The sequence below is a fragment of the Anoplopoma fimbria genome, chromosome 4 (genome assembly GCF_027596085.1).
Source record: "Anoplopoma fimbria isolate UVic2021 breed Golden Eagle Sablefish chromosome 4, Afim_UVic_2022, whole genome shotgun sequence".
NCBI classification, from domain to species: domain Eukaryota; kingdom Metazoa; phylum Chordata; class Actinopteri; order Perciformes; family Anoplopomatidae; genus Anoplopoma; species Anoplopoma fimbria.
In genome coordinates this window covers 12,385,838-12,401,371 of record NC_072452.1, presented here as the reverse complement: position 1 = coordinate 12,401,371, position 15,534 = coordinate 12,385,838, and the positions used below count along the sequence as shown (strand labels likewise).

Genomic DNA, 15,534 nt, shown 5'->3' with positions numbered 1-15,534 from the left:
GAAAAAAAATGTATTCAAATCTGAATCAGAGTAACGGAGTAGATTTAAATAGCACTATAAATAGAGCTCTTTACAGTAAATGAGGGAAAAGAGGATGTACAAGAAAAAGACGTGATTGGTCTGCTTTCATTTCTATTTCCGTATCCAGTTTGTGTCAGTAAATCAAACAATAGCAACGGAGGAAGCTAACTGCTGCTTTTTGTCTTTCGATCAGACTGCTTTTGTTTGTTAGTGAACATTTTTTTTGCACATTTTTGTCACCATTTACAAAAAACCTCAGTACATGTAAGTACACTCCTTTTTCTGTCTGTGTACTTTATAATGGTTGGATTTTGTTGCATTCAAAGTAAATTTGAGGATTTTGTTTACAACCATGCTGTTTAGATTGAGATGCCACTGTGGACGCAATTAGCAAAGTAATTAGTCAACACACACACAACACACACACACACACACACACACACACACACACACACACACACACACACACACACACACACACACACACACACACACACACACACACACACACACACACACAAAACTTTAGAAACACGACGATTGAATCTATGCACTAAACTAATGCATTTGCTCAATTCAATATTTAAAACCTGACTATGGATTAAAAGACATTGCTATCTGTATTTACAGTTTTTTGGGGACATGGTGATGCAGAAGTAATCCTAAATTTATGACTGATCAAAGGTAATTTAGTGTCAAACAAAAGACTGTTATGGTTTTAGAGAGGTTTACACTGACTATTTTGTCCATTATTATTTGTTTCTGTTATTTTGTAAACCCCATGTATATCTGAGGGTAGGCTAAATAACAGACACGCCTCGGTGCATCATGCAATACAGTTCGACAGCACCACAAACTACATTCTTCATAATGGCAATATGAAGTTGAATCACCACTTCCCTAAAACAGTTCCAGCAAAAACTGAACTATGAAGCCTTCCTAAGATTTATTTCAGGACTGTTTTATTAGACTGCATTGGTTTTTCACCAGGTGTACCTAATAAGCTGGCAATTGAGTGTATGTATGTTCATTTTCAGACCTTCCTTCTATCCAGACTAACGATGCGGCCTAGGATCGCTGCCCTCTGGGCGACAGCCTTGTTGATGGGACTGAAGCTAAGTGCTTCATCCCCTGACAGCATCGTGGACCGCTCATCCAAAAACCTCTCCTCTGTCCCAAGAGACCTTCCGCAGACAGCTGAGCTTGTAGACCTTTCATGCAACCACATACAGCATCTTCACCAGGGAGACTTCAAAAACACCACCCTCCTGAGATTCCTCAACGTTTCGTGGAATAATTTGGAGGACATCGATCCAGAGACATTCCTCGACACGCCACTTCTGGAGGATTTAGACCTGTCACACAACAGACTGAGGAACCTGTCGGGTCAGTGCTACCTGCTCCACACAGAGAACCTTCTGGTGCTAAATTTAGTCTGCAACAACTTTCTTACAATGACACTAGGCCGTGAGTTCAGATCCTTGGTGAAACTGCAGAGATTAGCTCTTGGAGCACAAAACATCAGTACCGGTGATTTCATGAATATTGCTGAGGTGAAACTGCACACACTCACCCTTTCCCTGGAGAAAGAACAGGGTTATACAGCAGGCAGTCTGCAGGATATTCATGCTGAAAGGCTTCAGATAGCCTTTGCTAGTTATAAAATATTGAACCACGATCTGATTTCTGATGCACTGTCACTCTTTGTTGAAGTGGAGTTGATGGATTTAACTGGAGGCTACAAAGACCTGAGTGAGCAGTTGAGACAGAGAGTAGAAACCCTCACATCTCAACTTTATCTCACCAACATATCAATCGACTGGATAGACTTGACTGAATTTATAGGTGTGGTCCTGCATACATCAGTCACCCACCTGGAGGCCTCTGATGTGGCCTTGTACAAGTTGCCTTCTAAGGAAACTGAAGTGACCCCCCAGACATCTAAAATGAAGTCCTTCATAGCCAGAAGGGCGGTGGTGAAGTCTTTTATCTTTTCACAGGCAGCTGTTTACAACTTTTTTATGAACTTGCCCGTGGAGAATTTAGCAATCCTTGAGACATCAATCATACACATGACATGCCCAAAGTTGCCCAGTCCTATCGTCCAGCTAGACTTCTCCAATTGTGCCCTATCTGACTCCATCTTCTCCAGAGTGGAAGGTCAAGAAAGTGTTGAATGTGAGAATCTGGTTAATGTGAGGAAATTGATTTTGGTAGGCAACAATTTCAGGAGCCTTCAGATCCTGAGCAAACGGATGCAATTCATGAAGTCACTGCAACATCTGGACCTCAGCGTCAACTCCCTGGTTTATGATGGTCTCGGAGAATGTGTCTGGCCTCCAAACATCACCAATATGACTCTGTCTTCTAATAGTCTGACAGCTTCCGTTTTTAAATGTCTACCAAAAGGAACAGAGGCACTGGACCTCCAGAACAACCAGGTTTCTGTGATACCATCGCACATCTTAAAACTGGAAAACCTTTCATCTCTGAATCTAAATGCGAACAGGCTGCGAGACCTCCCAGTATGTAACGGCTTCCCCATTCTGAATGAGCTTCTGCTAAAGTCAAATTCCCTCCATGCACCTTCTGTGAACAAGCTGGAAAGCTGCCCGAATCTGAAAACCCTGGATGTCAGTCACAACCCCTTCACCTGCACCTGCGCTCTGAGGAGTTTCATAAGTCTTGGCATGAAGTCTGAAAAGAAGAAATGTCCCGACGGAATTGAATTGTTGAGATGGCCATTGGACTATTACTGCACCTACCCGGAGGCCGTTAGAGGCGACACCTTGAAAGACATCTCCATCCCAGAGGTCTCTTGTAACATCGGCCTCCTTGCTACCACCATCTTGTGCCCAGCAGTGGTACTGATTATCACAGTTGTGACCATGTGCCATTGTTTGGATGTCCCCTGGTATATGGGCATGATCTGGCAGTGGACCAGAGCCAAACATCGCGCCAGAATGTTTCAAGTTCGACCTGAAGATCTGGTGGGAGTTGAGTTTCATGCTTTTGTGTCCTACAGCCAGCATGACGCAGACTGGGTGCAGAATTTCCTCCTTCCAAACCTTGAAGGCGACACGGGAGGGCTCCGAATCTGTCACCATGAGAAAAACTTTGTGCCGGGAAAGACAATCGTTGAGAACATCATCGCCTGTGTGGAGAAGAGCCGACGCTCCGTGTTTGTTCTCTCTGCTCACTTCGTCAAGAGCGAGTGGTGCCATTATGAGCTGTACTTTGCCAGCCACCAACGCCTTGCTTGGGGCACGGACAGTGTTGTCCTGGTACTGCTCGAGCCTCTGCCTCAATACCTGATCCCATCCAAGTACTACCAACTGAAGTCCATGATGGGCCGGCACACGTACTTGGAGTGGCCTCAGGACAGGGCCAAGCACAGGCTGTTCTGGGCTAATCTCAGGGCTGCACTACAGGCAGACCTGCCACATGCACCAGTGACAGAACTAGAGGCGTGAGTTTGTAAGGCAGACTTAAAGAGGAAATGGAAGTGTGAAGAGGATGTGTAATCGGGACTGAAGTGAGAGTTTTATAAGAGGAAACACAGAAGGAGTAAAAATGTGGGTGCTCTTGAGCAGAAAAGAAGTGTTAACATTTTCTACTATTGTTTCTTAAACACAAAGGCATACTTTGAGTTACAGTGTCTAATTTTCATTGTTGTACTTCGAGCCGAAGATAAATGACTTTTTGTAAACTAAAAATCATTTGGCAATTCTTTGAACCATTTAGAGGACATTTAATGGAAACATTTATATAAACCAACACTTCAAGTTTGTAACAAAAACAATAAACTTGATAAAGAATATCAAAAATGCACTGAATTCTTTTGTCAATTTTGGACTTGCAGAAATGTCACAATATGATTAAACCACTTCAAATGTGGTTGTGCACATGTTGAAAAGAAAACTACACACATACTATGTTAATGAGCAATGTATATTCAGAAAGTATCAGTATTCCCACCAACTCTCTGAAAATAGAGATCCACTTTTAAGGCAAGGAGATGTATTCTTTTCTTAAGAGTTCATAGATGGATGATCAAGTCAAGAGAGTTAGAAATGTGTCCAGTGTTGGAGTCATAAAGTTAGTCCAGCTGCATTAAAACTGTGCCTGGAATATCAACTATGAAAATGTTCAAAAGTCACAGGCCAGGTGTCAAGGGAGAGACTGGATGATGATGATTTTCTCCTGGATGCAGAAACGGTGAAGCACACTATACAGGTTCTCTCCACAACGCGACACCTGCCTCTCCATGGCCAGACGGAAATCTTCCTTCACACCCTTGGTGATCCCACGAGTCACGGTGTGGTGTCTGAAAAAAGGATAAAAAAATAAAATGAACACAAACATACATATTGTCAGAGTTGTATTATTATGACATGATTTGAGACTGAGACCTATGCAGTAATGACAAAATTATGGAAACAGCATGTTTCTTTTTCTTTACATAAATCAGCAATTCAAGATTGCACAACAACAGTTTCATCATCATAAATAAAAAAAACACATAAAAACATGTTGACAAATGAAATGGGCTCAAGTGTTATGAAAAGGCAAAAAACCAAACTGACTGCACCACAAGACCAACATCATCCTCAAAGAACGACAACAACAGTGATGACCACAAAAAGACGAGCAAAGGCTCAAATAAACAAACGCCAACAGGAAATCAAACTAATTCTGGATGTAAAAATGACAGGCCCAAATCAAAACTGGAGGGATGACAAGCCTTGAAATTGGGAAATGAAGGGAGGGTGACTGGTGTGGGGTGAGGTATGGGACTGTGGGAGGAGGGACCTGGGGTACCTGTCCATCGTCTGCACCCCTTGTAGCAGAAGGGTATTTAACTCCACCCCCAGGGCGGGACTAGGGTTCCTGAAGGACAGCAACATTCAACAACTCTCAGTCAGTGAGGGTGCATTATAGTGTCTTAACTTCTACAGCAATCAATGAAGGTGATGATAGAAGCTTTATTTAATCCGTAAAACCCTTCTCCTTCTGATATCGCTCCGTTAACAGCATTTTCAGTTCAAAAGTACATTTTTCCCCACAGGCCATGTCTACTTAGATCGTCAATCAATATCATTGTTCTCTTTAAACCAGCAACAGAACGGGAATACGCAGAGTCATCATGCAACTGAAACATTCTGAATGCGAAGTGCTTACTTGATCAGCATTCCCTGATTGGGCAGGAGCTCCAGTTGAATCCTGCCGCCTTCTGGAGTACGCAGGTATGCAAACTCCTCCAGCATGTCGATGTCTGACAAAAATCATGAGCTTATGGAAACTAACATAAAAGATAAGAGAGCACAGACAAGGTAACCACAAAGTAATTGGTCTCTCTACATTATATGCCAATCCCTTCCTGTCAGGCTCGTGTGAGTTACAAAAAAGGATACTGGTGACATAGTTGAAGAAATTCTCATACTGGAAACTGCCTTGCTGACAGATCTTCTCCACTGCCTTTAAAAACAGCATCTCGCCCTGTGGCCAGTCGTGCTGCAGGAGCACCACCACGTGACCGAGGGACAGGTCGTCACGATTGTCGGTGAAGGCGCGGAGCTGATTGCAGGAAATAGGAAAAAGAGAAAGTGGGTTATACTATGTTTAATAACTTAATAGTCTTGAAAAATTGATCGCCACAAATCATGCATTTCCACAGGCCTAACTAGTTGAAGTACCTTGAAGCAGGCAAACATCAGCTGCAGGCAGAAAGGTAACACAGCTTTGCTGGTGCAGGGAAGCAATCTCAGGTCATTACCTAGAAATGACAAAAATAAGTCACTGCATTAAGTTCTGACTTAACAGTTGTATATTTCTCTGTCACATGATGAATGGTGTAATTTATATGATTTCTGTTTTCGAGGGACAAAGTGAGTTAACCTCTGATTTCCTTGTATTGATATTGAGTTACTGGTCATAACTATCTGTCAACATGCAGACACACACAATGCCAACAATTCTGGGACATTTTTGCCAAAGATATTAAATCATTTTGTGCTACAAAAGATGTGTATTATATGTAAATTTCACATAACAACAGTTGGGAATCCGGAAGCAGGAAATGTTTACCTTTCCTCATTTTGGTCTTGAGTCTACCTTGATCCTCTGGGGTCTTAGTTTGGTCTTGGGTCGGCGGCATCAGACCCCCGACAACATCTAGAAGCTTCTCACAGGCCATCTGATTAACACACACAGTGCAATACATGCATCACATGTCTAAACAGGGCAAGGCTATTACACAACATTTTGAATAAAATATATATATCACTTGTACTCTAAATCTTAAAGTAAGCACATGTTGTCCGTGTGTCTTTTTGCTGGGCCAAAGCATATTCTGAAAATGATTGGTACCATACACAAGTTTTTTACATCTGGGGAATCTTGTCGATAATTTAGGTGTGCATGTCAAATAATGCAACATAATAAAGATATAAAGCTTTGCATGTGATACATGAAGAAGTTTTTGGGCAAAATAAACACATATCAGTTAGTCAAAAAGGCTTAATTGAAAAGTTTATGTTTACGTCTGAACATAATCTCTGAAATTTGAACTTCAGTTGAGTGCTTCTAAAATGTAATTAACTCTGACGCCACCTGCAGGCTAGTTGGAGTTAGATTCATTCTTGGAGCACGGCCCACAGGGCAGTAGATTTAGTATCATAACCCCAACTTCAGCAGATGTGAGAATAATGAAAGCAAAACAACCTCCTCCGTACACTGCAGTGCAATAAAGACATAAGTATCAAAAAAATTAGAACAGATATCTATAGTAGTGTCATTAAATAACAGAGACTGTAAATCCATTTGAATAGTATTAGTACAACAATTACTAACAAAATATATTTAGGCCAGACATCCATTCACAATTTGGAACATTTGACAAAACAATGGAATGATGCAAAAACTGTTTTGTTGAGTTTTGTTGTTGTGTGTGTTTGTACCCGGTACTCTCCCAGTGCGTAGTGGCAGGACGCCTGCTGTATGAGGGCCCTGTGGTGCTCCAGACTGGCCTGACCTGAGGGGCTCTGCTGTCCAGGCTGAGGCAGCTGCACTGCAGCCATCTGGTGCAGGCTAGAGAGGGCCTTACGGTACTGTCCCTGGAGAGACACAGACACACACACAATGTCACAAACAACTAATGAGGCAGATGGGAAGATATTTATTTTAACATTTATAAATAACTCCCAATTAGGAAAATTGTGTATCGCAACAGTTCGATTACATTTACCTCTGTTCATCCACTTGTTGTAATTAGTTGTTCCATAACCTTTATTTGTTGTTCCATAACCTTTATTTGCCCCATTCTGTAATATATGTATTTCTAGATTTTGTCTCTGCTGCTCTTTCAATTACTACATTTACTTAGAGATCAATAAAGTCTGCTTCAAATCCAGTACAAAACTGATTACCAATAATAAAAGGGCAGAAAGTGTCTTGTCACAAACAAATAAAAAAATCATAAATCAGCATAACTGTTTCTTGCCTGGTATATGATTGTGTCGGTTAGGAATATTCTGAACCACAGCCAGCTGTCCGTCTTCCATGAGGCACAGATCTTCTTGAACTCTGTTAAAATGTTACAAAAACAAACTATTTAGAATGTTTTCCTTAATTCCTATTAAAGAGAATTGAAGACAGTTGTAAAGAACAAGCTTTTATAAGCCATAAAAAGACATCTGCATCTGTTGTGGTTCTCAATTCATATTGTGTCGGAGTGACTGGACCCTGTCTTGGAAGGTAAAACAACAACACATATGAACAGAAGAGCTGTTTACCAGTTTCCAGGCCATCATTGGAGTGAAGAAGATCCCAGCTTTCCCTTGCTGTGCGAAAGCTCTCCAGAGTCTCTGACCAGTTGGGCATCTCAGTCTTGTTCACCAAAATATGTCGACCGCGACCTTTTCCAAACCCTTCCTCATCATCTGAGCTCTACAATGACACGCAGGTACAGGGTAACAAAAAAAGAAGCAGATAAAACAGAAACACACTACAGTCGCCTTCTTAAGAACACAGAAATCACAACCCTGCACAGACTTTGGTAGCTAGAAACATCTAAATGATTTCTGATCTGTCCTCACCATTGTCTTCTCTCTCCCATCTGCCAGTTTGCGTTTCTTATGTGCATGTTTCACTGCTCCCCTTTCCACTTCCAAATCATTATACACCGAGCTCAAATCCTCTACAAGGATCCACGGCCCCGAGCTCAACGCATTCACACCTGCCAAACATAAACCCATCAGTTGATCTCTCTACCTTTCATTAAAAAAAGACAGTTGAAATGCATGTCCTGAAGAACTAGAGTTAAATGAACAAGCAAAGATGGAGGCTGACCCTGGAACAGTGCAGGCTGCACAGCTGAGACGTAGAGGAAGGCGCTGCGGAAGAGGACGAGCGCTGCACAGATGACCACTTGACTGCAGCAGCGGGACCATGTGTCTCCTTCCAGACCAGGCAGGTAGCGACACAGCTCCTTCACTCTCTGCAGCATGTCCACATAACTCCTAGAGCATTAGGTACACAAAAATGTAAACATTTATACTCACATTCAAATAGCCAATGCTACTCATGTACAAGTGTATAAAACATAGGTAGGTACAAAACAATATCTTTCCTATGCCTCTCACTTTTTACAGACTTTTTAATGATGGAACCATCATCTGAACATATTTATGCAACACATCAACAAAATGTATTCAGCCATTCATATCAGTGACAGTATACTTTACATCAGAAACACCTCTCAGTGTAATGCAGTAGAATTAAACAGCAGCTCAAAACAACAGCCTCCGAATGTCAAACCTTAAATCTGAACGACATGCGGACAGATAGACTACCTCTGTCCCTTGTCTCCCTGCCACTCGCAGCGTGCTCCAACCACAGCGAGGATATCCAATAGCCTCTCCCAAGGTTCTGCTACCACTGACGACTTTTCAGACAGACCTTCAATCACATAACGCTGGGAGCCACGGGAACCAGTGGGTGACTTCAGAGACCCAGCTTCTTGAGAGCCTGAAATAAAGAAAACAAGAAGAGCAGAAAGAAAAGTCAGAGCGGCAATAAACAGAAAAAAGATGCAGATAGACCATACTGAAGGACAGGAAACCTTGAGGATTAAAGTATCCCACCGAGTTTACACTCAAGAGCAAATTAAAGTGCAACATCACAACAGTTTTTTTTACCCTGTATCTGTACATCAGGTGAGGGTCCACGGGTAATATAGCCGATGTAGAATTCAGCTGCTTTCAGCATGTACTTCTGAACCAGGCTGGCCGGCAAGCGCATGTCCATGTTGTTTATGACCAAAGGAAGGACATCACACACTGCAATAATAAGGACGAATAAGTTTGAAAGTCATTGCATATATAACTTTTTTCATTTTTTTAATAAAAAGCAAGTTTCACTCACCGAAAAGTTTTCTGAAGCAGTTGACAGGAGTCTCCACATTCTCTGATGCCTCCGCCTCTAACAACTTTTCCCCTAGACTGACCTAAAACACACATCAGAGAGTTAGCAGTTGTTATAGTTCCATTTAGTCTATGTTCAAATGTCAACACACACAAGGGCTATGTTATTATTACATACTCCGTGTTGAACCACAGACTCAGGAAAGCGCTTCAGAAGAAGGAGCAGCATCTCTGCCTTCTCCAAAGTGTTGAAACACTGCTCTGTGGCTTTCAGTAGCATCTCACACTGCACACGGCCAGGCAGTGTCTCAAAAAGCCCTGGGGGAGACAAACACACACAAACACCATGTAATAGACACTCTTAAGATTTCAAAACCAACACCGTTCCTCACACCGCACTGTCACACTCCTGATGGTGAGTTAAACTCCTTTTACCTCGTAGAAACTGTGCATGTTTGTCCTGAGAGTCACTGCGGAGTGCCGCCGTGATGACACTGATCTCTCGCCAAACAATGGGCTGATCTGGAAAGTTAATAAACCTAAAGAATGGACAAAAAAATAGCAGCTGTCAGGTCAGTGTCAGTGACATAAACCCTTGTGCAAACATAGCGTTAGAGAGTGCACAGTAACTCACATGTCGTACAGCAGTCTCCCTGCAGAAGCTGTCCTCTCTGCATTGCGTTCAATGATGTACATTTCATACTGTGAAAACATGGAACCAAATTACAACATGAACTCATAACAGAGCATCAAAACACTTCAAACAGGGGATGATTTAGAGAAATGCATCCAGTGGTTTGAGTTTGAGCAGCTGATAGACTTGCTGAATGTTACCTGTATGTTGAAGTCTGCAGGGTAGAGGGTTCTGGCAGTAATGAGCCAGGCTTTGGCCGCACAGGGATCATCAGAGACCAGCTCCCGGGCTCTCTTCACCAAAAAATCACAATCTTTTTGCGCTGACATTTCACATGAATCTAGCTTTCTGTGGCGAAGACGACAACACTGAACCCACACGCAGTTCAGAAGACAGTTAAATGCATACAGCTGTCTTAAAGGAGCCACAAGGTGGGTACATGTGAAGTGTTAGCCACCGTTAGCACTAAAGCTAAAGAGAGCTGCTCTGTGCACAGTGTGAGAGACCTGCTAGTAACAGAGACAACATCTTTGGTACACGTGTTCAACAGACCAAACACTGTTATTCAATTAACTCGTATACATTTAATAATCGTGAATATTAAGGAAAAAAATAACAATAACAAAACCTTAAGTAAATGCCAGTCAAAGCTAGACCTTTATTTACCCACACCGTCTCTCACGTTACGGTAATGGCCGTTACGTCATAGTCGTAAAACCATCGCTACACCCTGCTTTACGACCAACAAAACAAACGCGAAAGAAACGCTCGTTTTATGGTTTTAATTCACACATTCTGTGCGTCGCCACCCTCCTAGAAGATGTACACAACCAAACCCTCCACTGCTGCACAATACAACTGATTATGGTTCATAGTGCGAAGGGGGAAACAAGCTTCATGAAGTCGGGTGTGGACGCATCCATATGCTCTCAGAGCTGCAGTAGTGCGCATGCGCAGAAGATGCATTTTGCTGCGGTCACCTGCTGCTCGGCCTGCAGACTCGACCTACAGCCGTGGCCCGGTTACCTTGCAGACAAAAACCTACAGTACTCCACCTGTGTAGGGACACAACAACGTGAGGCGTGAACGGCAGGTAAAGACTGATGAATGAGGCCGAGCAGACCCGAGAGACGCGTTTCATTAGCTTCATTAGCACTGAGCTAACTCAGTTAAGTAAACAGCTCGTCTGCTGTGCAAAGCCTGCTGGCCCGTCCACTGTGTGTTGGTGTTTCACTTGTTTCTCACACAGTAAGTCATGTGGCTTCGTGTGCTTGTTATAAAAGGGGCTGTCAGGGGGTGTTAGGCACTTGTGTGTGTATCAGAGAGCATGACACGACAAGGCACTCAACAGGAAGCATTACACACAGAGGGTGTGTCTCAGGACAGGTTTAGGTTTCTAAAGAAATATAGGATATAGTTGAGTGAACAGTGATTCCTTCATGTGCTCAAATCTGTGTTATGTGTTTTTATTTATTTTTCTCTGCAAAATGACAGTGGGAAAAAAAAGGTCATTCAAGCTGAATTCAAAATCTGATCTACTATAAATGTGTATTTTGTGTGTGTTGCATGCCTCAGGTACATTTAGTATACTCCTGTGAAATGTCTTAAGTGACACCCCAAAACTAAAATGCTTGAACTGTTCTGTACTTTAAACCTGGAGAACTTCTTAATTACATAAAGGGCTCTCAGAGGTCAGTTGCCATGTGTCGGCGTAGTCGGCGTGGAGCGGAAAATCTGTCTGTAATGCTGGAGGGATATTTTGGTTGACTTGCTGTGACCTCCAATGACCTTGCCACCCCTATTTCCCCCCTGGTCTACATTTAGAAAAACTCCTAGACAACTTGGCTTTATGTATTACAGGTATTTAGAGCATTTTGCTTTCATTTGAGCAGCTTTGTTATCACTATTGTAGGAAGTAGGTTGTGCCACTCGCTTCTAACTAAAATAGAGGGAAAAAAAGATTGAATAATTGAATAATAAAGTTGAATATGGTGCTTTGTAATTACATCAAAGGAGCAGACCTAGTGTCTTCTTCTGCTACTCGTTGTTGTGCTCACCTGCATCATGACAAGCTGACATTTTTCTATCTGTCAATGTGTATTAACCCTTATCAGTGACCAGTTTATGAGTGACCAGTTTATCAGCGACCAGTTGGGGCAGCCTGGTTGTACAAGTTGACAACAGTCAATCTGCAACATGTAACAAGTCTCTCTCTCTCTCTCTCTCTCTCTCTCTCTCTCTCTCTCTCTATATATATATATATATATATATATATATATATATATATATATATATATATATATATATATATATTGTATATTATTTCCAGCAAAGTGAAATGTATTAATAAAAAATGAAGGAGTGGAATATGGCTCTATCAATGTTTTATATATATGTATTTAAAAAATGTAGATAAGTGTGTGTGTGTAAAAAGATAATGAGGATTAATAGGCATATCTGATATGTCTTCTCTCTTTCACAGGGTATATACATTTCAAAAGAGGGTGGTGCTGATGTGAAGCTGGAGGAACAGTCTGTGGAGCACTGAGCCACCCATGGCTGTTAGCACCATGGACTCTGAGTCAACCCGGACACCTCAGCCTCAGGCTGCCCTGACTAAAGGAGGCCGCTCCCTGCTGCCTGCTGGAGCTCTGAGTGCCAAGCTGGGCACTCAAGGGAAGCACTATTTCTGCGGCTCCGTTGCAGCTTTTACCAACATTGTGGTGACTTTCCCCATCCAGAAGGTGCTGTTCCGCCAGCAACTGCACGGTGTGTTGGCCACCGAGGCGGTGCGGCAGCTCCAGAGGGATGGGCTGAGGAATCTTTACCGGGGCCTGCTGCCCCCGCTGCTCCAGAAGACCACTACAGTGGCCATCATGTTTGGCCTGTACCAGGACTTCTCTAGGGTCTTACTTGACTGTGCCGAAGGCAGCGGTGTGCCGGAGTTGGTCACCCGAAGCTTTGCTGCAGCATTGGCAGGAACAACAGAGGCCATCCTGACGCCATTTGAGCGCGTGCAGACTCTTCTACAAGACCATAGGCACCACGGGCGCTTCAACAACACAGCCCACACCTTCCGGACACTTCTGACTGAGTACGGTGTCAGAGAGTGCTACCGCGGCCTGGTGCCCATACTTATCCGTAACGGCCCTAGCAATGTGCTCTTCTTCGGTCTACGCGGGCCCATTAAGGAGCAGCTCCCAGAAGTCACTAGCCGGGCGGGTCACATGGTTATTGATTTTGTATGTGGGGGGTTGCTGGGGGCAGCCCTTGGCATCATGTTCTATCCATTAAATGTGGTTAAGTCTCGGGCCCAGTCTCAGGTCGGTGGAGCCTTCCAGCCTTGCAGGGAGGTGCTGCTAACAGTTTGGAGAGAAAGGGGTGGCAGTGTGGCCATGCTCTTCAGAGGGGCCCACCTCAACTACCACCGTTCACTCCTCTCCTGGGGAATCATCAATGCCACCTATGAACTGCTTCTGAAGCTCATGTAAAAGAGGGAAATTGGAGATAACAATTATTGAAATGTAGAGAGGAAAGAAAGCATTTAAAGGGGAAAAACCTGTATGGAGTGATGGAGCCCGTTTGTTAATGCGAAAGGAAATCGTAAAGTAAAGCCAGTGTACTTGCTGTCTGGCAATATTTTTTTGGGGACACTGGAGTTTCCATGACTGAAAGACAGCAGTGAAATTGCACTTCTGACAGGGTCCAACAGTCAGTGTGAGATAACCCACCTGCCACATGCCATGACTATTTACTGTTCAAACTATTATGAACAAGACCGCGCTTTAGCCTTCAAAAAACGTTTGCCAGGGTCCAATTGAAATGCCCTTTGTTTGCTCTCTGTACAAAAATGTTTTGGAGCAAACTAAACTCCAGCGCTTTTTTCCCACCGTTTCAAGCAAAGGTTACTTGGCTGGATTAACTGTTTCTTCGTATGTGCTGTGGTGTTTTGTAGACAACATCCGTCTGTTCGTTTGACCAAGAGCATTTCCTCTGTGAGGCTGCATTCTGCCACCTGACTTAAACACTTTTCTACTTTTGACTATTGAAATTATCAAGGAGAGTGGAATAAATTGACTGTTGGCCGGTTTGTTTCTCTTTATGCTCCATCACCACCAGTTCGGCCTTTATGTTTATGAGAACAATGATAATACTTTAGAAATTGTTGAAATGAATATCAGTGATGATCTTGGAAAAGCTGCCTAGCAGACACGCGCAGGCTGTTTTCAACAGTTTCTCCTTTCACACATGATTCATCTTTGCCAGTTGGAGCTGACATTTTTTGTCAAGCACTATTTGTCATGGTTTGTTTTATGAAATGCTACTGACGTGCTTTTTGAGTTTTTTTTTGGTGCCCATTGATTTCAGTCAAGCATAAAGTTAGACCCAGATCTTTTTTTTTTTTATATATATATATATATATATATATATATATATATATAATTTATTGGAAAAGAGAAAAATATTTTTTAATTCAATCAACAAATAATCCAACAGAAAACATTTGCTTTTTGTTTAAGATATTTTTTAAGAAAACATTTACCATTGCTGCATTTGTTTATTTTTGGGATATTGTTCATTCATTGGCTGTAAAACTAAGTGCTTCTCAGTGTTTGTTTCCTTTTTATGAACTTTAATATCACTTGTTTTATACATGTAATCTCCCTCTACTCACACTTTATATTTCCTTCTCTCACGCTTGCTCTCCTCTCTGTCTGTAACATCTGTTGACATAATGGGCTCGGATTTCAAGCTTGAGTAGATACTGTCACCACGCAGCAGCTCTTGCTGGGTACGACAGCCCGAAGAGGAAAGGCATGCTGCCTGGACACACAGAGAGCGAGAGAGAGAGAGAGAGAGAGAGAGACTGAGCAGTAATGGTGCTGAGACGGGGGCAGAGGGTAATGTTCAGTGGCACAAAAAGCTCAAGCTGCCATGTAAATGTATCACTTGGCCTATTTCTCCGATTCTTTTCGTTTTGATTATCCGCCGTGTGCAGTTTCCTGAGCATCTTTTCAAGATCTTCCAGGGTTTCCTTTTCGAAAGTAAGAGTGGGACACCCTCGCTTGCATTAAATCATGCTGTTTTATAATTTCCACTTTTCCTGAAGCACAAGTCGCCAAATCATTATGAAAATGTCAAATTAATAATTGCAACCAAATTAAATGTTTCAAAATCAATCTATTAAACACGTTGACAGTGATTAAGTCTGTTATGTGGGTGTTTAAAGGGAAAAATGTGTCAATTGTCTTGTTTTCGTAAAGAATAGGCTTCATTCGCCAAAGAAATATGATGAATTATGTTTTGCTTATGAAATAGAGGCACAGCTACATAATGGACGTGAATGATTTCTTTGTGCCTTATGACTGCAGTGCCGGTCCTCCTTGTGACTTATACTTTATGGGCAACTGTGGCTTGGGTCATCCTTCAAGCAGAGGATTGGAAGTTCGATTCCCG

At 42.5% G+C, this 15,534-nt stretch overlaps 3 protein-coding genes across 4 annotated transcripts; 2 read left to right on the top strand and 1 right to left on the bottom strand.

The window, feature by feature from the left end:
* Nucleotides 1-163: 163 nt before the first annotated feature.
* tlr1 (toll-like receptor 1) lies at nucleotides 164-3,841 on the top strand. Of its 2 annotated transcripts, none has more exons than XM_054598235.1 (2): nucleotides 164-285; nucleotides 1,076-3,841. In XM_054598235.1, exon 2 carries the CDS (start codon nucleotides 1,083-1,085, stop codon nucleotides 3,492-3,494), a length of 2,412 nt encoding a protein of 803 aa, XP_054454210.1. In that variant the 5' UTR covers nucleotides 164-285; nucleotides 1,076-1,082; the 3' UTR covers nucleotides 3,495-3,841. The 2 variants fall into 2 exon arrangements, with proteins under 2 accessions (XP_054454210.1, XP_054454209.1); XM_054598234.1 differs by having other exon boundaries at nucleotides 1,059-3,841.
* Nucleotides 3,760-10,669, bottom strand: ints10 (integrator complex subunit 10). Its single transcript, XM_054598236.1, has 17 exons — nucleotides 10,278-10,669; nucleotides 10,078-10,145; nucleotides 9,879-9,982; nucleotides 9,622-9,761; nucleotides 9,445-9,526; nucleotides 9,219-9,359; nucleotides 8,874-9,048; nucleotides 8,371-8,540; nucleotides 8,118-8,257; nucleotides 7,815-7,968; nucleotides 7,523-7,605; nucleotides 6,981-7,136; nucleotides 6,109-6,217; nucleotides 5,718-5,797; nucleotides 5,436-5,598; nucleotides 5,203-5,296; nucleotides 3,760-4,348 (listed from the first exon to the last, which is right to left on the bottom strand). Exons 1-17 carry the CDS (start codon nucleotides 10,404-10,406, stop codon nucleotides 4,192-4,194), a joined length of 2,145 nt encoding a protein of 714 aa, XP_054454211.1. The 5' UTR covers nucleotides 10,407-10,669; the 3' UTR covers nucleotides 3,760-4,191.
* Nucleotides 10,670-10,751: 82 nt separating this feature from the next.
* Nucleotides 10,752-15,322, top strand: slc25a51b (solute carrier family 25 member 51b). Its single transcript, XM_054598237.1, has 2 exons — nucleotides 10,752-11,170; nucleotides 12,560-15,322. The coding sequence occupies exon 2, from the start codon at nucleotides 12,633-12,635 to the stop codon at nucleotides 13,566-13,568; it is 936 nt and encodes a 311-aa protein (XP_054454212.1). The 5' UTR covers nucleotides 10,752-11,170; nucleotides 12,560-12,632; the 3' UTR covers nucleotides 13,569-15,322.
* The last annotated feature ends 212 nt before the right edge of the window (nucleotides 15,323-15,534 follow it).

Excerpts from the sequence above, each read along its gene's own strand:
- tlr1 (XM_054598235.1), top strand. The coding sequence starts at position 1,083 with ATGCGGCCTAGGATCGCTGCCCTCTGGGCGACAGCCTTGTTGATGGGA.
- ints10 (XM_054598236.1), bottom strand. The coding sequence starts at position 10,406 with ATGTCAGCGCAAAAAGATTGTGATTTTTTGGTGAAGAGAGCCCGGGAG. Across the intron at positions 10,146-10,277 it reads CTGCAGACTTCAACATACAG|TATGAAATGTACATCATTGA; the intron begins GTAACATTCAGC and ends ATGTTTTCACAG. Across the intron at positions 6,218-6,980 it reads ACGCACTGGGAGAGTACCGG|ATGGCCTGTGAGAAGCTTCT; the intron begins GTACAAACACAC and ends TGTGTTAATCAG.
- slc25a51b (XM_054598237.1), top strand. The coding sequence starts at position 12,633 with ATGGCTGTTAGCACCATGGACTCTGAGTCAACCCGGACACCTCAGCCT.